General features: G+C 42.2%; 2 protein-coding genes across 3 annotated transcripts; one reads left to right on the top strand and one right to left on the bottom strand.

Annotated features, from left to right (window-relative positions):
- Window positions 1-1,831: 1,831 nt before the first annotated feature.
- On the top strand, window positions 1,832-15,459 carry LOC119746008. Of its 2 annotated transcripts, XM_038222758.1 has the most exons (7): window positions 1,832-2,025; window positions 3,621-4,232; window positions 10,282-10,567; window positions 10,706-10,756; window positions 11,713-11,784; window positions 12,440-12,561; window positions 13,324-15,459. In XM_038222758.1, the coding sequence occupies exons 2-7, from the start codon at window positions 3,810-3,812 to the stop codon at window positions 13,558-13,560; spliced, it is 1,191 nt and encodes a 396-aa protein (XP_038078686.1). In that variant the 5' UTR covers window positions 1,832-2,025; window positions 3,621-3,809; the 3' UTR covers window positions 13,561-15,459. The 2 variants fall into 2 exon arrangements, with proteins under 2 accessions (XP_038078686.1, XP_038078689.1); XM_038222761.1 differs by lacking the exon at window positions 10,706-10,756.
- Window positions 15,460-17,066: 1,607 nt separating this feature from the next.
- Window positions 17,067-20,306, bottom strand: LOC119718750. Its single transcript, XM_038188154.1, has 2 exons — window positions 19,692-20,306; window positions 17,067-19,144 (listed from the first exon to the last, which is right to left on the bottom strand). Exon 2 carries the CDS (start codon window positions 19,030-19,032, stop codon window positions 17,149-17,151), a length of 1,884 nt encoding a protein of 627 aa, XP_038044082.1. The 5' UTR covers window positions 19,033-19,144; window positions 19,692-20,306; the 3' UTR covers window positions 17,067-17,148.
- Window positions 20,307-20,650: the final 344 nt, after the last annotated feature.

The raw sequence follows: 20,650 nt of genomic DNA, 5'->3' as shown, positions 1-20,650 counted from the left end.
GTTGCCCTTTTACTGTATTGACCATTAGCATTAAGATGGAGTCAGGGGGCAATGGTTTTGTATCGCTGGGATAGGCATGAGTAAAAATTGTGTATACATTTAATGTAACGAAAGTGAAATAACAAAGAATGTCCTCTGAGACACCTGCAACGCACCCATCTTCGTAAACACCGGCAATGGTGGACCCCTTACTGATCATTCCTTTGTTTGTACTCGAAACGCTTTAGCAACAGCTCTCATTGGTTTTGTACACGAAATTTCAATCGTGGACGTTCGGTCAATCGTGGTCGATTGTGCCCTAACCCTTTTGACCTAGGTCCACGATTGCCGGTGTTTTCATACTCATGAGGACTGTTGTATACAACCCTTATACATATATTGTGCATTATAGTTGAATGACCTTTTTATAATGACAAGCGCCTACTTTTATGGCGCTGTTGATAATATGAGGGGACCTTCGAAGGACGATTTTTTGAATAAAATTGGGATTCCAGTTCTACGATTAGGCCCCAAAAAAAAGTCTCCGGTTTCTGGTATGCGCGCGCGTCGCCGTAGCCATGCGCGTCGGCAAAATGAAAAAGGTTTTTTTTCAATGAAAGATGATGTCTCAAAACCGCCAAACTCACTGGTTTGACTGGAATCCTGCTGCTGCACAATTTTAACGTGTTTTTAGATTGGGTTATGGTCGAGAATAAGCTTTATGTGGCCTGTCTGGACTCCCATATATTTGCACTAAGTTTAGTCGGGCACCATTTGCAGTCATCAGCACACATTTGAAGCCACAAAATCAGGTAAAAAAAAAAAAAGCCGCATCGCCGCACCACATTTTGGGCAAGCTCCATACCAGAAACCGGAGACTTTTTTTTTGGCCTTGTGTGCATATCGCGCGTGCACGGTTGTCCCCACACTTTAAAATACGCTCACACTTTAACGCTCACAAATTATCTTTTGCAGTTGGCGCGACCAGTTTACTAACCACTCATGGGCGCCGTGATATTGTCCTCAACTATACGTTCGCTAAGTATCAAGGTGACATCATCAAGGTGACATATACGATAAAGTTATTTTGGCCGTGTGCATATATGTAATCCAATTTCTTTTGTAAAACCAAGACCCCACATTAATTTGATTATAATAAAGAAATGAAGGTAAAAATTTCAGTGTGTAATTTTGTTTTTGATTTTGAAGTTGGTTATGCCTTTTATGGTTATTTTTATCTGGGCGTCACGGAAATGCAAGAACCAAGAAGTAATTGAAATTTAGGCTATGTCCGAAACAGGCGTCCTAGGCTATGATGACGTCCACTTTGTTTACACGGGTGCTTTCTTATGGGAGCCTGGTAGGGACGATATAAAAGCGCACACGTAAACAAAGTGTGACGTCATCAGTTCAGAGGCTTATTGTCAGCTTGTTCTCGTGTAGTCTAGACGTAGCCATAGACAACAGCTTCTGAAGCGGCCTTGCTGCATTGTGAGCAGGTGATGCTCACTTCGCCCGTTTGGCTCGCGCTACTTGTGGGTGTTTTCCAAAACTTGGCTTCATCTCCGTCTCGGCTCCCTGAGCTTTTTTTTTTTAGGCCCTTGACTTTTGGACCGAGGCTCAATTTGGGTTCTTCTTCGTATTTGGAAACCAATAAAACATATAACAAGCGGCCAAAACGTTTAGTGCTTTGTCATATTTTTTTTTGGTGTTGACATTGCTACTTCAGAAATAATCTTCGAGCCAGATACGCAACCAAATCTGAGACGAAGCCTAGGTTTTGGTGGGAAAAAAAACCAATGTGTGGCGCCCACGCGGTGAGCAACAAACTAACCTTTGTCCCGTCAGTTTTGGCGCGAACAATAGCTGCTCACCTGGGAGCCATTACCTTGCAAAACCCAGTATCGACGCCCTTTGTGCCTACCCTGTAAATTTTATTACGCAGTTCAGAATTCCGTACTGTGACACAGAGTGCTTCGCCTTGCACGCAGCACATCGGCGTGCAATATTGTGCAAATGTTGGCCGGAGATCTTCGGCAATGCTCGGTGAGTCTAGGTTATTTCATTTCCCGGTAACTGAATTGTTATGCATAGATTGTTTCCTTGTACGGTGAATTAGAGATCTGAAGAGAAAAGTTAACATAGACTGGGTTTATTCACTGAAGCTATGATACTTGGGTAAGTCCCTAGTTTTCCCCGATGAGTGTTCTATACATTACATGCGCTTTGTGTTCACTATCAAGGGCACTATACCCTGATTTGCAGAACTACTCAGAAAAATGTGAACTTATCGAAAAGAATCAGCTGAAAGTCACTTTCACTTTCGAGTTACAACTAGTGGCATAACCGAGGACTTGGGGGCCTTATTTTTTGAAGTGGGCACTCAATTGTGTTTTTTTTTTAACAATGAAAACATTTACTTTCGCTTTCGCCAACATTTTTAGCGGGGACACGGGCCTCGAGCTGGGGGTGGGTTTACAACACACACCCCTCTTTGTTACGCCGCCGGTTACAGCCGCAGGACCTTTGATTTGAAAGTCGTTCAAAATGGAAGTCAACGGGGATTTTAAATATGTCCATTTGTATAATGCATCTATTCACCAAACAGACTGATTTATCGTATAATAAAGAGGAAGCTATATATTTGTTAAGAAGTGAGATTTGTCTTAAAGACCACTCTAGGGGCTTAGTCAGAAATTGTTATGAAGTCAAATTGGTTCATTTGGCTGGTTACTATACATGCTACTTTCAGTCAGCAAGAGGCAGGCAATTTGTTTAGATTAGGTCTTTGATGTAGGCCTATTTAATATAGCAAGAATTTATCTTGGATGAGCTATGAATGCATTGCAGTATATGGTTGCGATGATTTTAGTCTGTTGGACATCTGATACATGTTTGTAACCTATGGGGGGGGGGGGCGATGTTAATAACAAGGCAAGGCAAGCCTATCAGGCTGGAGTACGCACACAATTCTAATCAGTGCTTCAGAATGGCTATTCACTGGAAGTCTTTTCATACAATACAGTGGGCCGGAGTTAGTTCATGTTCATTGGCGTTACGGGGTAGGCTAGTCCTAATCCTATACGATAGCACTGCCCGGCTAACGAGTGACAGTCAGTCAGTCGGTCAGTCGGTCAGTCAGCTTGCGCTTCCTCCGTAATTTGATAAGTTAAACATTCCCTCTAAAATTGCGATTATTCACACACGCATAACGTTTAATCTTCCCAAGTTATCACTTAGATCACATTGTTCTGCATGGACTCGTGCGCCATTTTATCATCTGAACATGAATTACAATGGTGATTAGAAAATCACCGTTTAGTACAACGTTACCTTTTATGAATTGAATACATACAGTTCATACTCTGCCAAGTTGAAAACAGATTCCATCAATGAATTTAGCAACCTCGTCCCCATGGCACCGGGAAGTACGCTCCCACTAGATGCTCGCTCGCCCCGCACGTTCAAAAATATTGCACGTTTTAATAGTCTGGGTACGACACAGACGGAAGCAATAATTTGTCGTAGCGTGAGATGGAAAACACATGATTTTTCAGTTGTAATGGTTATAAGTACACCCTGTGAACGAGGTTGATGAATTTAGTCAACGTTACGATATTCTTTTCAATTTCATCATTTAGATCGAAATCCTCGCACGATAGAGAACGGCAAGATGTCAGAGCAAGACACCGAAGAAGAGCCTTAGCTATCCGCAGCTGCAGGAGGATACCTCGAGTAGACTATAGAGAGTTAGGTAATACTCCAAGTAAGGTGCAATAGTTTGAAGTCTCGAGCTGAAAAAAAATTCGCAGGGTTTTGTTTGTTTCATCATGACTAAGTCTCATCCGTATCAACGCCTGGTCGATCCGGAGGTGTGCCGGGCAAAGTCGGCTGCCGGTCTGAGCCGCACTGTCAACGCGGTGCTGGTGGTGGGAGTGGTAGCCGTGCTGTTAACGGTCGTGGTCATCGGGTCTCTTCTGGCGTATGTGTACCTACTGTCCGCTGAACCTTGTTCTTCATCGTCGGCCGGTATCCAGCCATGTTCATCTCCAGGGCTGGCCTCTTCTTCCTCGGTGGATGTCGACAAGTTGCTGGAGAGGCTGGACTCCCTTGAGCGGGAAGTTGCCGCGTTGAAGTCCGAGTGCCGACGTTGGTCTTCGTCGGATAGCGGACATGACAACCAGCAATCGTCTGACCAAGGGAGTTCTGCACCAGAGCCGACCACCTTTCTGCAAGAAGACGTGCAAGGAAAGGTAAGCTTTTGTAGTAGATTATTTTGGGGATTAACACTGTTTATACTGCACCCAGTTTTTGAAATATTTTGTTTTTTTTGTATATACGGGGAAGATAAAAAAGTATTTTCAATTAATTTTATCCAACATTATTCTCTTGATTTGACAATGGTCTCGGGTGTAGCGTTGAGACATTAAGAACTTATACATGCATCATCAACAATTTATGTAACTGATCTTACGGAATTGATGAAATTTCATTTTTGTGAGGAGGAATTACCTTTGTTGTAATTGCTTTTAAAAGTCACTGTTCTCACCAACCACTTGACCCTTTTTGAATATACGAATTTACTGAATATACCCACCAACTAAAAGAAACTTGTTGATATGCCAAATATCACGCCAACTTGTGCCTGGAGGTGCAGGCCTCTTTAAAAAAAAAATACATGCCCGTACCCTTCAGAAAGTGATTTTTTTTCTCCCAACGATTTTTCAATTTGCTTTTTTTTTTTTGCGAAATACTACCTTATTCCGATTTTGGGCGTTTGCAACCCTCTGATAAAAGGGCTTTCATGTTTGTGCGCAAATTTAATGAACACGTCCTAATGATTAAAGTGCATGAACTAGTTCACTTTTATTGAACTTGTAACTGAAAGTTCGAGCACACGGTCACTTTTGCTTGAGCAGCCGCGCGGTTAGGTCTTGCAAGAAAGTTTTGTCTTGCTGAAAAAATCCCTCCTCCTCCCCGTTCGTAGCCACCTATTTGCACATATTCCGCTTAAACATTGCCATGGTCAAATTTGATGTTTTCGGATTGCTTGATTATGTTTGCGTGATTTTGCCGATTCTAGAGTGTTTGACGCAGTGATCATGAACTTGCAGTACTCGGTTGCCATTTTTAGCGGAGCCAGAAGGGAATTTCCCCTTTTTTTCCCTCAGTGGTTTTTGAGGGGGGTTTCGCCTTTCTTAGAAGCGGCATTATCACTGACAGAGTTAAAGTTTAGCGGGAATTCCATTCCGAGACCACAAATAGGCCTCAGATTTTGGCCATTTATTCTCTTTTTATGAATAGCTGAACGTAGGTGGATATTTTGGGTGAATGTTTCATTCAAAAGTGAATAACTTTTGTACTGCTTTAGGAAAATACCAAATGAAAAATAATTAATACATTTTTCGAGGTGAAACTCGAAAATAGTATACGGGGAACGCATCTTGAAATGGATGTGAGGTTTATTTTTGGATTGGCTTGTGATTTATTGAATATTTCTTGACCACCCTGTAATGCAACGTAAATGGAGTAAACCTCCTGGGGACTATATTCCTTGCATTTCGTCAGAACACCTGACTAGGCCGACTTATACAGGAGCGCTTGCGTCTGGATTGCGCCGTTTTGGGCCGGCTCTAAAGGCGTTCATCTCCCACGAAAAAAATGAAAGTCGGGAAGATCATTAAAAACTACAGCACGGAACTATATCTTGAATAAGGGCTGTTTTCGTGGGAGAAATGTTTATAGGGAGACTATAGGTTTGTGTGGTGGACGTGAACAAAGTTTGGATTGTTTGCGGTAATGTTGTGAAGCATTTATAGAATTTCCCAAACGTAGCTTCTGTTTCACAAGTTTCTTCTTTTATTTGTCTATCCTCTGATGATCCCGGTAAAACATAATAGTAACACCATGTGAGTGTCATCTCTCTTAAATTGTGTGGTTCTGGGGAAGAACCAGTGGTTTTAATGCGCCGTTTCGAACGGTGTGCTCAGTCTCCTGATGACGAACAGAGCACAATGTTCGAAACGTCGAGTTGAAAGTTGAAACCACTGGTTCTTCTCAGATCCACACAACTGACAATTCAAGGGAGATATAATTCACATGGTGTTACCGCAAACCTTCCATATACTTCACTACCAAACTGTGCCCCTCAAAAATCGAGCGATAGGAGTTATAGTCTTACTTCAAGTCACAAATGTTTCTTTTCGAAAACATTGCATTCTACCAATGTAGTCTCGTTGTTGGACCTGATTTCCCAAAGTGAATTTGTCACTTGTCACCTCTATGCTACATAAATCAATCGCGGCACTAGATAGATGTCTCCAGTTTTGGCTCATAATTCGGTTTTATTCCGAGATTACAGTATGGCAATTGCAGGGGTGCCTCGTCGGAAGTGAACAAACAGGGCCGTTTTTACAAAAATTATTTAGATTTTATTTGACCCAAACCTTTGAAATATGGTCATAAACAAATCAAAGCACTCATTTTTTCGACCGAAACTGCACCTTTAAATCGTCCCTTTGCCCAGCACCCACGCATGAGACAAAGCTGCAAAGGTGTGTATTCAATATTTGGAATCTATTGTTATATTCAGTGAACAATGAAACGCAGCTGGTTCTGCAAACAGAAAGTAAAGATCTAACATCCAATATGTGGCTATTTTCTGCTTTGGGGAAAAACCTAACCCAGTTCACCGTCAAACCTGAGCAAACAACTTTTGTCCTTGCGTGCGGAGGGACAGCCCCTTATCAGGCGGTTGAACTTTGGCTATTTTGTGTGGTCTTTTGTTGCCTGACTCGACCGAGCGCAATACGAAGCTGCCGAGTTCAACCAGACATTCAAAGAAGACTATTGTTGTTTTCATTCCGGCGAGAAACCGAGATTTGATATGCATGATAAACTACATCAAACCATATAGAGAAATATTCCAAAAGGCCAAAAAAAAAAAATATTCGGTCTCTGGTCAGACCAAAGATCCGGAATTGACGCGGCCACGCGGCTTTTTTTTTTTTTTTTCCTTTTTTTTTTTTTTTTCTTCAGCTTGGATTGTACAGACAAGATGGGTACTATTTTGCTTTTTTGGTGTCCTCATGTACATTGGTGGCCTCCATAATTTGCCTTGGTGCTTTCGATCATTTGCCTTGGTGTAACTTCCCATTCCTTGGTGCTCTTTGGTAAAAAAAAAATTGAGGAGGTGCGGAAATAGAGGGCGCTGTTGGAGCTACCGCGGAACATTTTGGAAAAAAAAAAGATCGACGCGCATGCTTAAAATCGACGCGCGCGCTGACCAGAGACCGACTTATTTTTTTTTTGGCCTGCCAAGTATCATACAATAAACATGTGCGCACATAATCGTTCTCAATTTGATGACCAAAAAAAAAAAAAATCCCTCAGTTTCCCAGGGCTTTTGAGTGAATTTGGACGATTTACAAGTTCTTTCACTACTTAAATTATTTTTGTTAGTCTCGGGAAACCAGGCTATTGTTCGCTTTTTTTCCTCACTCCAAGAGACTGACTCACATTTGTGAATTACACTGGTTACCAATCTCACTGTGACTTAAACTTGTATGGGACCAGCTGAATGGGGTTTGCCTTTCGTTTGTAAACCTTGAGCGTCATTTTGTATGGGCTACCACACGGGCATAAATTTAAAGGGTTGTGCAATGTTATTTTGATGCAATCCTGCATTTATAATGAAAATGCGCCTTTGTGTCCCATTTAAAGTTATTTTCAATTTTCGTTTTGCCATTTTCAAGGATATTTTGGTGCCTTTTTGGTATTTATGCTAATGCGAAGTTTCATATTCATGAGCAAAAGTGTGATGTCATTTCAGACAAGAAACCTCAATGTTTACAGGCATTTCAGCGCAAAAAGTTGCCAGAATTTTTTAGTGTTCTGCTGTCAAAAATTCCCTTTTCCTTTGTGATTCGTTATACTGTGTCAGTACACAGCAGTAAGCCAGTGAGCACATTTTTCTCACAAATGTTTTCAATGAGCAAAGTTTTGGGTTCACAATTTGAACAGAAAACCCCAAAACTGAACAGTGTCTTCCTGAAATGACATCACAGCAACAGCGCCCTCTGTGGTCGAGAAAGCATAGTAAGTTTTATATGTTCAAAGACTTGCAATTTTGAATAAAATTAACCAAAAAGGGATGTCAAAAAGTTTTCATACATTTAAGAGGATAGAAAGTTGCACAAAATATGTTCTGAGAAAAATGTATGTCATGAACCCTTTAAGCCGTGGCTGGCAACAGATTTTGCCAACAATTTGCATATTAACACCCTCATTAGGCCAAATAAATCTCCGGTTTTTGGTATGGAGCTTGCCCCAAAAGTGGTGCAGCGACGCGGTTTTTTCCTCTTATTTTTTTTTTCTTCAAATGTCGGCTGATGTTGCAGATGACGCTTAGATCCCCTTAAAACTCTCAAAAATATCCTTCAAAGTCGAGCTTGAGGTGACCTCAGTAAGGCAATAAGGCTTGAGAATTCTGCACCCACTTACGATCTCGACCGACATGAACATTCTTCGGGAAATTTGGATAGTCATGAGAAAAAAAAAACAGAGAAAACGGTAGTAACGTTAGACCATACATCGACATTGACATCGGGCATGAGCTGCCAGGCTGGTCATTAGTCTACTCCCTTGCGCTCATCAAAAAGCGTTTACAGGCTCCAGATACACGACCATCGCTCCCTCAGTCTGGCTTCCAGACGCACAATTATAAAATTACAACATCGTCTGTTGGTGGTGCCCGACTAAATTCAGTGCAAAATATATGGGAGACCAGAGAAGCCACATAAAGCTTATACTCGATCGTATTCCCATCTAAAAACACGTTAAATTTGTGCAGCAGCAGGATTCTAGTCAAACCAGTGAGTTTGGCGGTTTTGAGACATCTTATATTGAAAAAAAAAGCTTTTTAATTTTGCCGACGCGCACGGCTACGGCGACGCGCGCGCATACCAGAAACCGGATACTTGTTTGGCCTTATGTAAGAAAGAGACATTTTAAAAAAGTCTTTGGTGGGGTTTGTTGGTTCATTTTGTATTTTCAACAATACAACGATATGTTTGGAAACATTAATAATGTTTGCCCCGTTGGCTTTCCAAAGTTTTCCAACCCCTTCGGTTGGCAACTTGTCTATTCATTGTAGCATGCCTTGTAGCATGTATATTGCATGTATTGTAGCATCTACAACACAATGTTTATTAGTCTGGCGCCGCTTGTTTTATTTATTTTCGCGATATAGGCCTATGAGTAGAATAGTCTGCCCCTTGGGCGTCAATCGGTGGGGGTCGGGATATCATATCGTTTGTTCCCCAACTTCGTCCACGAATGGAAATGGTAGCCTAGATTTCATTCTATAGCTCAGAGTAGCTGATTCGATGACTCCAAATTCGAAAATGATGTTTAAATAATGATCTTTTGCTAAAAAAAAAGTGGTTAAGTGGTCAGAAATTTTTTGGCGCCCTTTTAAGCGGGCCCCGGACCCCACGCCGTAAGGGCTTCGCCCTTTGCGCTCGCATTAGTTCTGATGAATGTATGTCCTCCCCCCCCCCCCCCCCCACTTTTGAGAAGCGATTGACGTCCTTGTTCTGCATCCTTGCACCAGCTTTACTAGACCTGTATCTTGTTGTTTGTTCAGCACAAACGTATGGGGGTTACAGGGGCCCGTCCCCAGTGAAAAATTGGAGTGAGGGGTACATACTCTCCATCCCCAAGATTTACACACGTGCTTCAGCGATCAAAATGACTTTCTTTGAGTTTCTTTGTTGGAACGCGACCTTATTGCTATTTCGTATACTGTTATATTGGAGTAATGATCTATGAGGACGAGTTTCACGGACTCCAAATTTTACTCACCGGCACGTTGGCGGTACTTTTTTGTATGTTGTTTGCTTCACGCGAATTCTCTGAAAGCCTGTTTAAACATGTACATTGGACTTCGAACAATATTTTTAATTCCCATGTTTGTTTTCTAAAAAAACACTTTGATCAGTGATAAAGTAGGGTTAAAGGACAGTAGGTCTATATCTCAGTTGAGGGTTTTTTTTCCCTTTAGGAATTATAAATAGAAGCATCCGGTAATTTTACAGTATATCTTGAAAAAATGTCTTCGCCAAAACCCTGGACATTCGTTTTGAAGTGGCTCTTTTTATTAGTCAGTTTATTCCAGCTTTGTCAAATGAAGATGACACGAAGATTTCAAATTATTTAAGACAGAAAGAGATATTGTAAGCTCCCGCAATTTTAGGGCTAAATCATATTCACGACACTGTCGACACATTTACCCCTTAATAGATGTCACCCGAAGAATCTCCCTCGTCGACAATTATTCCAACATGGCCGACAATTCCAACAAGGCCGCCGCTTGACGACGACCTGGCGTTGACTCTGGCGTTGAACTCCGACCTGGAGTTGTCACCTCGCCAGCAGCATCGTAACCCTAGTTCAAAAAATCGCATGAAACGGCGACGCGAAGAGTCTCCAGACGACATAGCCCAGCCCTTGGAGGAAGAGGAAAGGGGTGATGGCGGCCGAGGGGACGGGAAGAAGAAACGGGACAAGAGGTGTAAACATTGCATCGGTGAGGTCACTTTTTCATGTACTATTTGATGGGCTGACTGTGTGTCAAAAGGGGTTTTTCGTTTTTGGAAGACAATGGCTTATTATGATGGTATAAAGATCTTAATATACATTCTCTGTTATAACTAATTTCATGCAGATAATGACAAGCCTGTGATGAAAGGCATCGGAACAGATGATGCTTTGCAAGGTTAGAGAAGCTGTCCAGGGGCGGGTCCAGGAATTTTTGCAGGGGGGGGGGTCATCAGCAAATCATTGCTGAATATGTAGACAACCTCCGTAAAACCAATAGGTGGGGGGGGGCTCGTACCACGCTTTATTATTAATATTCGCGTTAGTTTTAATGAATTTCCATGATTTTTTTTGACCTCAAACCCCCCTTGGATCCGCGCCTGCTGTCACGGTGCGAAATGAAGTCTCGATATGTCGAACTTCACCTTTCACGTGAGCGTTTTGGTACCGAACTAGTCTAGCCATGGACGTTCTAATTGGGCTTTTCTAAACCTCGGCATCGTCTGTGATTCGGCTAAAGCTGTTCCAAAAAAATTGGAAGCTTTTCATATCCCAGCCAAGAGGAAATACTCCAACCTTAAAGCCTCATATATCAGATCTGATTCCCTAATTGAAGCAGAAATAGACCTGTTTAGTGAGACAAAGTTCCTATCGGGTTAGGTAGCACCTACTGAAAACACCTGCTGGAACAAGTTTCGTGAACAAGAATTAGAAAGAATTGCATGATTATGTGCACAAACTACTACACTCTTTTCCGATCTTTGACTTAGTGCTTTGATGGAGGATTGACTTCATTCCAAACACACCTTTATTATACTGCCACCATTTCAGTCGGTTTCCCTGTATCTAATAACAGTACTGAATGATTATGTTTTTTGTGCAAAAAGGAACCAGACTATTTTTCCTTCCAGCATCGGTTTGGTTACATTGATTTGAATGGGGAAAACAATCAAATGGCTGCAACATGATAATGAACTATCCGTGGTGTACATTAGGGTTGCTGCTTTGCCTGTCATACTAAGAGAAACCTCGGTTTTAACATGATTGTCTGAAACCCATGATGATATTGCCTAAGATAATTGTTATTGAAGAGATTAGAGTAACATGCCAGTGAATTCATGTATCGTGTTGCAGCTCGTGTGCTCATGTTTGGAAAGGCAGCTCATGTCCACGGAAACCGAGACGGCAACATCCCAATCCCTGGTGGTAAGAATGAAATAGTCTGATATCATTCACTATAAACTATTTCTTGTGGAGTTTTAGTTGGCGCAGTGTTGCTGTCCTCGCCTTACACGTCTGAGATCCGTGTACGGATCACGCCCATGCAGGCCTAAATTGAGATTTTAGTTCAGATCTGTTCCGTACAGTCCAAAAACTGAAGTGTTGAATCGAACGCTTAGATGAATTCGGTCAGTGACCACACACTTTAAAAGTGTTCAATCCAGCAATTCAAATATTGAACCCGGCACTTTAAAAGTTAGATCCAACACCTCTACTATTAATTAAACAATTTAAGTGTTAATTGAACATTTCTCAAAGTTAACACTTTGAAAGTGTTAAATCAACATGATCAACATTTTTAAATGTTGAATTAAAAGTTAAAGTGTTGGATTTAACATTTTAAAATGCTGGTTTAAAGTGTGTTCACTGACCGAATTCATGCAAGTGTTGGATTCAACACTTCAGTTTTTATAATGTACACGTGTTTCCTGGAATATTCTTCCTGAATCTTCCTCTTAAAAGGTCCTCAAAATTTGGTAGTGATATATATATTAGTGAAGGCAATTCTTGCATTTCCTTTCTTTTGGGGTGGTATGTTATTGTTCACAGTAATATTACAAATGTTATGATGTCTTTACAGACGGATGGATAAGAGGTCCTCAAATGTGGGAAATGTCACCCAGCGCAGGGGAGTTCGTTTCGCTCAGCATTGTGGGCAGTGTCACCGTTCATGAGAGTGGCTGGTATTACGTCTACAGTCAGGTACTTTTTTTTAACTTTCCTTTGAGTTCACATTTTGAAAGAAAGTAGAAGATAGAAGTTGTCAAGACTATACCACTATATGTAAAGTGAATACCTACGGTTGACTTGATCTAGTAGCAGTATACGTAACATTGGAAACCGTAAGCAGAACTCGAAGTGATCGGCAGTCGCAATAATGTCTTGCCGGCTAAAAATGCTTCGCAGGTTTGGCCCCGAAATTGCTGCATGTCGCCTGAGATTTCTTAGATTTGCTCCCCTGACCCACCATCTTCATGAACGTTTCTTGGTCGGCCCGAACATCCTCCTCTGCATGACTCTGCAAGACTCGTTAGAAAATTACAGCTCGCAGACTGATGCTGCAGAAAAAAAACACTCGAAAAGTCAATGCGCGGCGTTTTCAAACTCAACGACAAAAGTTTTCAATTTGCTTTCTTCTAATTCAGTATTAAAGCTTACAACATGTCACTCGAATGTTTTTTTTTAAGTGGAAGTTTGCAGTGACGAGAATGTGACAAGTAGCATACCCTGTTATTAATTCGTTGGTACTGGGAAGAACGTGTGCAAATTCAAGCCATCGAGTGATGCCCTTTTCGTCATCACAAGACTGCTTCTTGACTAACAGAGCACACTGCTCGCCTCGAAACGTTGACTGTAAACCACACACAACTTACAAAAGAGATCCGGTGTCAAACTGCGAAAGCTTCTAATTGTTGCTGCCGTCAGCATGGAAACCTCAAGATGTTATTTGTATCCACTCCACAGGTCCTTTTCTACGATTCAAACAACACAGTTGGCCAAAGCATCTGCATCAACGGCCAGCCGCGCTTCACGTGCGTCAAGTCCAACATCAGTGCTGATGCCAAGCAGAGCACGTGCTACATAGGCGGAGTAGTGCACATGTCAGAAGATGATCAGATTGCCATCAAGCTGTCTATTCCCAACGTGACTGTCGCCCTCTATGCGGATACCACCTACTTTGGATTGTTCAGGGTCGCTTAGAGCTTTGCACCCGTACCTTAATTGATCTATATGTTTAGAGGTCCAAACGAATTAATTATCAATGATTCACAGAACTGCATAACTCAATCACTGAGACTGGACATGTATTAAAAAAAAAAATCGATAGTAGCTGTTTCAGACTCAGATCCAGATACTTTTTGAGAAAAAGGTGAAATCTCCTGCAGAAGCCTTTGACGTACGGCATGCAAAGCACAAAGGCAGAGGATTTTTATCCTAGATTGAGACGTAATACGCAGTCGTAAATTTTCATTACTGACTGTCCACTATGTTAACTGTATTGATGGTCACTTTACCATAGTGTCATGCATATTCACTATTCAAGGGTTTGCCTTGGGTCAGCGGCCTATACAGTCATGGTCAGTACAGGGGTGAATTTAAAAAAATCGAATACCCGACCCATGGTCTCAAGATGTTTAGCTTTGCGGGTTGGAAAAAACTGAGCCAATGGAGATGTCTGTTCAATAGGTTGGTATTAATTGGAATGGTAACTTTTGCTAACCTTTCCACACTGCCTTAATACCCAGTAAGTGTAAGTACCTTATTTTTTTGTATAATATTGGAAGTGGCATATACGTAGACGAGCAGGGCGCCACCTGGAGGTTACAACAGAGAGGTCATTATCTCAGCGCACCATGGGAAACAAGTCGACAAGAGTTTTCTCTTTTCTTTTGGTGGGGGATGAAAATAGTGGCTATATCGACGAAGTTCCCTGATGAATTTGTCTCTGAGTGATAGAAAATACAAACAAATGAAGTTTATGCACGTACCTGCGGGATAGGTTATACTCAGAATGTCGACTATTAGGTAAGAAACTGGTATCTTGGTGGTGCATTTTGGCGACTATAATAGTTTGCGAATAACTTGCAATAATACCCAAGGGCGGCAATCTGCGGAGTAAGGTTGGTACACGTAAAAAGGTTTTAACTTGGGCCTATTTAATTATATATCTTGCCGCCCTTGATAACGCATCATGTATTCAGAGCATTGTTGTATTCAATGTATATGTATATCATTGCAGCTAGGACTATCAAAACAAGATGTGTAATCGGGCTATAAACAGAGAAGTAACTTAAATGTTGGCTAGACTAGGAGTGGTTGTACTGATAATGATGGTCATTTCATAATTAATGGTGAGACAAAACAGGTCGAAGGGGTTGTATGGGTATAGAAGCTTATTCATTGTATATTTTGTATAAATGCTGACAAAGTTTCGAAGCTTGCTCTGTATAAATTATGTGAAGCTTGCAAGCCACATTATGTGCGCACTGTCAACCCGACTAAACTCATCTTGCACATTAAACCCCTTGGCCCTTTTTGCATAGGAACCAACCTCAATCCTCCAAATTTTGCACTTACAAAATGTATTTCAAATGAAGGATACTCACTGCCTCAAACCTTCAAAATCCTCCCAAAGCCCAGCCTCTCAAAATGCATTCAGCCTCATCCCTCCAAAATCAACCAATACTGAATGGCCATGTGCCCTCAATCCCGATCCTCCAAAATTGTATGTTGCATTCAGCCTCCAAAATCCTCCAAAACTGCCCGGAGGACTCTGGAGGATTGAGGAATGTTGGGGTTAACGCCGTGTGCAAAGCGAACCGTTTCACGAATACCGCCATCTTTGTGGTCACGTGGTTTTCGCAGGCGTCATTTCAATAGAAGTACGTCCCATGGCATGACGGGATATATTTCTTTTGAAATACCTCCTTAGATTACCATGGCGACCACAAAAATGGCAGTATCTGTAAAACGTTGTATTCGAATGGGCCAGACCTCCAAAGCACTAGTTACCCTCTTAATGTATATTATACAAATAATGAATGTTTGTGAGTGCAATGGTAAGAATAATTTCATGAGGTGACAGATGAAATGTTCCATTCCACGAGGCGAGGCCGAGTGGAATGGAACATTTCATAAGTCACCGAATGAAATTATTCTTTCCATTGCACGAACGTGAAACATTCATTATTTGTTTTATATAACACCTGAATAAATCCTTGTCATCTGATTGGTTGACTTTTAATAGCCAATTTATTCAGGTTAAAAACTGTTTAAAAGTTCGACAAGTTCATCATATTTATATTAATGCAAACTGTTCGACAGGTTAAGAACAATCATATTCAATTTATCTCGATTTAAAACAGCGCTACCACCAGCAGCAGTGACACCGTGCAATGGAAGTTCTATTCACAGTGCAATAGAACTTCCATTGCACTGTGCGCTGCGTGCCACGCGCGCGCCGTGCGTTGGTACGAATAATTCAATGACATGTGATCAACGATCCACCAATCAGATGGCTGGGATTTATTCCGGTATTGTATAATATACGCTATTATACAAATAACGAATGTTTGTGAGTGCAATGGTAAGAATAATTTCATAAGGTGACAGATTGAATGTTCTATTCCACGAGGCGAAGCCGAGTGGAATAGAACATTCAATCTGTCACCGAATGAAATTATTCTTTCCATCGCACGAACGTAAAACATTCGTTATTTGTTTTATACAACACCAGAATAAATTCTCGTCATTTGATTGGTAAATTATAAACTACAATTTATTTTGATTTTAAAGATGTTGAACTACCCCTTCACGAAAATGTTTAAACCCAACGCTGTAGCGCTGGCTCTTTGGAACAATACGCGCTACGCTGAACGCGCACACTAGCATGCATTTTGCACGCAAATACCGCGTCATGGAACAAGCGCAAAGTGAAACGGTATAACGCATGGGAATAACGCATGGTCGCACCGTGCATTATACCGAATAATAATATGTCACGTGATCTACAATTCACCAATCAGATGACGGGGATTTATTCAGGTGTTGTATTAAGTCTGGTCAGTGAAGGCGATACTCTACACTCTTTGCCTCGGATTGATTCATACACTCTCAGCACGAGCCTTGGGGTAATTATGACGTTAAGTACGTAATGAGTTGTCGGGTGACGTGACTACAGTAATTGTGATATGTTTGAAACCCTATTCAAATATCCTTTATTCTGCCTCATAATGCCCATGTGGTTAAACATTGACTATGTCAGATTGTCTTTTTTACTTATAACCAGCAAACAATGCAAATATAATATAGAGCACGCGATGTTCATAATTCTTCAAAGATAACTGAATTTTGCAAAGAAGATTATGCGGCATGGTGTTTATGTGCAGCTTTAAAATGCATCATGTAATTTCCTTAGGGAAATTTAGGGCTACATGTCATTATTTTGCCCTGTTACTGTAATTTTTCCAATTTCATTAATTTCTTAAGGAAAGAACGCTAAATGCATGCAGCAAAACTTAACCAGATGCAAGAAATAAAATCATGTATTAAAAAATCCGACAATGTCGATCTCTTTTGTGCGAACAGTTATCGAAAACATTTTACTGTTGCGATGGTTATACTTTTACGGTCATTATTCTTAATCTTTGTGTTTACATTTGTGGATTTCTGAAGGGCGGGATCACGACTCTGAAACTGGGATGACTCCATCGGATCCGAATGAAGTTCCTGTATACACGTATTTGCATGTCGTCAAACAAATCACAATGGTAAACAGAATGTTGTTTATTACAATGCAGAAACCACATTACCCGTGTCCCTTGCAGATGGGTGGTACCCCATCATTGGATGATAAATGTCATCTTCGGAAAACCGCACTGATTTCTTCTGTCCCAGACTGTCTGTACTCTCCTTCAGAATGCTGCTGGCACAAGACCGCCTCACCTGGCTATCCAACCCGACGTCTGGTTTCACAGCCTGCTTCTTCGCAGTTGATTTTCCGCGGTGTACCGTCCTGGTCTGTTTCTTGCGGGCCCACATTTCTCTCAGATGGGGCACGAGGTTCGATTTCCCCCGTTGTCCCGTCCAGTGGGATGACTTGCTCAGGGCAGTCCCCGCTTGTAGGTCCCAGTGGAAGGACTGTCTCATCTCCCGCCTGAAGTCGTTGGTCTTCAGCCGCCTTTGGATCTCTTCCACGGTACGACAGGTGTTGCAGCTGGACGCAACCTGACCGTGTCTACAGCAGGTCAGACCGTGCCGAGTCGAGGCTGGTAACGCCGCAGGCTCGGCTCCTCTCGGTGGGCCCTTGCTGACCACTCCACCGTGGCCCATCCCAAGCTGCTGAGCGGAGCTCATAGCGTTTCTCAGAATTCCATCCATCCGCGAAGGCAAAGATTGCACGCTGGTGTTGACTGTGAAACCTCTGTGGTAGGCGAGGTCGCTACCGAGCACCAAGGAACTCTGCGATACTTCAGAAACGGAAACTGTACTACCCTCTTGCCGATCAACTGGTTTCTGAGACTCGACATTTTCTGTCCCTTTGGGCAATCTGGGTTGTTCAATCGGATACGTGTGAGTGGAAATCCTGAGTTCAGTTGCAGGTTCAGAGACATTATTCTGATGATGATACACACCGGTTTCTGTTGATGATACATCGCTTGAAGTGTTTACACATCTCTTGCAAGATTGAAATCCATGTTTCAGGCAAATCATTTTCTCATGGAAAGGATCGTCCTCCTTCTCAACCTCTTGCTCGTCCCCAGAGTCCGGGGGCTCCGGACTCGGCGTGTCGAGTTCCATGCGCGGAAGGGAAACCTGAATCATCACTTTCGGTTTTGGAATATTCGTCCGTACCTCCACCGGTACATCCGGTACTTCCGGTCGTGGTTTGGGAAGTATTCCAGGGTGGTAGCTGCCGCGTCCAGTGCCACTCTTGACATCTTCAGAGATAAAAACTGATGTTAGTTTTTGGGGCTTTTCTGAATTGGTTACAGAATTTGTAGGCCTCCCTTCCTCCAGCCTTTTCGACGTAGTACCGTCGCTTCTGTAACTCACAAATCCGCCCGATTTTCGTTCGGAAACCTTCAAAGGAACATCCCGATCGATATCCGTATGGCGTTTGGTTTTACATTCTCGCAAGTGCACAAACTGGTCATCTGTACGGAGAATGACCACCCTCTTCACCGTACCGTCTTTCTGGACAATGTCCCAGAAGTCGGTTCCTTCTCCCCGTTGATTCCCCGTTCGACTCTCCGTCGATCCGGTCAAATTTGACCCCGTCCCGGATTTCAGTATCTCCGGAAGGTATCGATCCTCCAAGGCCTTCTTGTCGGCTTGGGTCAGTGTCCCGTAGAGCCTCCGCAGCTCGTTATCGCTGGCCCGGAGAGGCGACCGGCCCTTGCGGGGTTTGTAGCTCAGAGCCGCCCCCAGGCGATCGGCAGCCGTGGGTTCCCTGAAGCCGCCTCCTTTAGCCTGTAGCTCCAGGTGAGCCTGGCGTACCCTCCTTGCGTGTTCCGTGTACTCCAGCATGGATCTCTGGAGTCCACGCTGCTTCTCCTTCCGTCGTTTTTCCAGCAGCGCCCGCTCGGCGCTGTTTCGGAGGATCGCCTTGGCCCTCGCAAGAGACTCGTATGGGCTGGCCTCGTCATCTCTGATGGCTGAAAGCTCGGGCATGTTGGCTCAAAGATAAAGAAATGCTTCATTTGTCTTAATTCTGGTGCATCATCCGAAGGGTTTGACTTCGTCCACCAAAATATCACAATCAACTTTGCTATGTAGAAATTACCTGCATAAAAAAGTAGAAATACCCAAGTTGTAAAAAAATGTTGACATTACAATTTCATGTGTTAAGACCTAGGTTCTTTTTTAGTTTCACATAGTTTTCAGTCTTTATTCTTTAACGAATAAAGAAATTTAAATACATACATGTAGCACTGCTCGTGACACCGTTTCACTTGGAACAAATGTTACATGAATGCGCCGAGAGACGGAAGTCAATACGATTGGGAAATGTCGCTTATCAAACACAACTAAAGTGTGTTTGACCATAGAGACTTTTAAAACACAACTAAAGTTGTAACAACAAATCCACCTAATACTAAAACAAAAGGCATGGAATAGTGTATTCCAATCGAACTACTGTACAGTTTTTCCAAGGAAGGTACATGTATACTTCATCTCTGGTCACTTTTTTTTTACTTGCAAGAAATACTATAGTTCAAACATCTTTTAATAGAAAAGTATACCGTCTGCAGTGCGGTAACACTGCTAATGTACTGCAGATTCTTTCAATACTAAAAATACGTGTTCAAAGACAAATGAACTAAACTCACCATTTGCACTTCTGCCCGTAAAGATGCGTTCCTTTTTGGCGCATTCCTCACGTAAACCAGAGACGCCATGCTTGTGGAACCAAATTCTCTGCTATATATATTGCTGTATGCCTTATAGCCTTATAGCGTATTTCCATCGGTGACTTTATACCCGTTACTTTTCCTCCTAGACAAATTATATGCTGCCATCTTTTAACAACATTGCCACCTAGGGTGATTGTGTCTCCCGATGTGTACGTACTGTGAGATATTGACGTATCGATCTCATCTACCACTGCTAGACTTTTGCCCATTCATTGCGCAGTCGATATCCATGTCATCTTTTCAAAAACTACCAGGCTCGGCATTATGCAGTTACATGCAGATGAGAGGCCGACTAGTGTATTCAGCCGTTTCCCCGGTAGCGAAGACAGTGCAGACATGCCCTGAGGCATAGAAGGGGAGTTGCTTAAGTTTCTGGTAGATCACTTGAAGAAAGAAATGGGGAAACTTATCAGTTCTAAGTAAAGTAAGAAGCAAATATATTAGCCATTGTTTCACAGGACAGCGAGAGGTGATCCGTGGTAGGAATGTCCTTCTACGCGCCCCTCACTGTGTACAGAAAATGGCGCCCCCTCCCACACCGTTCGCAAAGATGACCACTCCTTCACCAGAAGCGAAACAGTGCTAAGAGGTGATCTGATTTTGGCAGGTCCCGCAGGATTTTGGCCGATCTGGGAGTAGTAATAAATCAGTTCCACGTTATCCTCATTAGTTATCAGTAGGGACTGCGAACCAGTCTCATTATGAGGAGATCTGTTTTGAGATGGTTTCAGATGCCAAAGTAAGAGGGGGAAAAGACATTTTCTTTGTTAATATAAACATACAAGTTGAGAAAGTAGGAAAAATGTATTTTAGGAATCGACCAGAATTTTAAAAAGTATAGACATTTAACAAAACACGTTCAAAACATGGATAAT

This window comes from Patiria miniata, unplaced genomic scaffold, assembly GCF_015706575.1.
Source record: "Patiria miniata isolate m_02_andy unplaced genomic scaffold, ASM1570657v1 HiC_scaffold_7, whole genome shotgun sequence".
NCBI lineage: Eukaryota > Metazoa > Echinodermata > Asteroidea > Valvatida > Asterinidae > Patiria > Patiria miniata.
The sequence above is the reverse complement of the archived record's forward strand: the minus strand, read 5'-3'. Positions and strand labels throughout refer to the sequence as shown.

Coding starts and splice junctions, on each gene's coding strand:
- LOC119746008 (XM_038222758.1), top strand. CDS start 3,810: ATGACTAAGTCTCATCCGTATCAACGCCTGGTCGATCCGGAGGTGTGC. Junction 4,233..10,281: donor AAGAAGACGTGCAAGGAAAG/GTAAGCTTTTGT, acceptor ACCCCTTAATAG/ATGTCACCCGAAGAATCTCC. Junction 11,785..12,439: donor CAACATCCCAATCCCTGGTG/GTAAGAATGAAA, acceptor ATGTCTTTACAG/ACGGATGGATAAGAGGTCCT.
- LOC119718750 (XM_038188154.1), bottom strand. CDS start 19,032: ATGCCCGAGCTTTCAGCCATCAGAGATGACGAGGCCAGCCCATACGAG.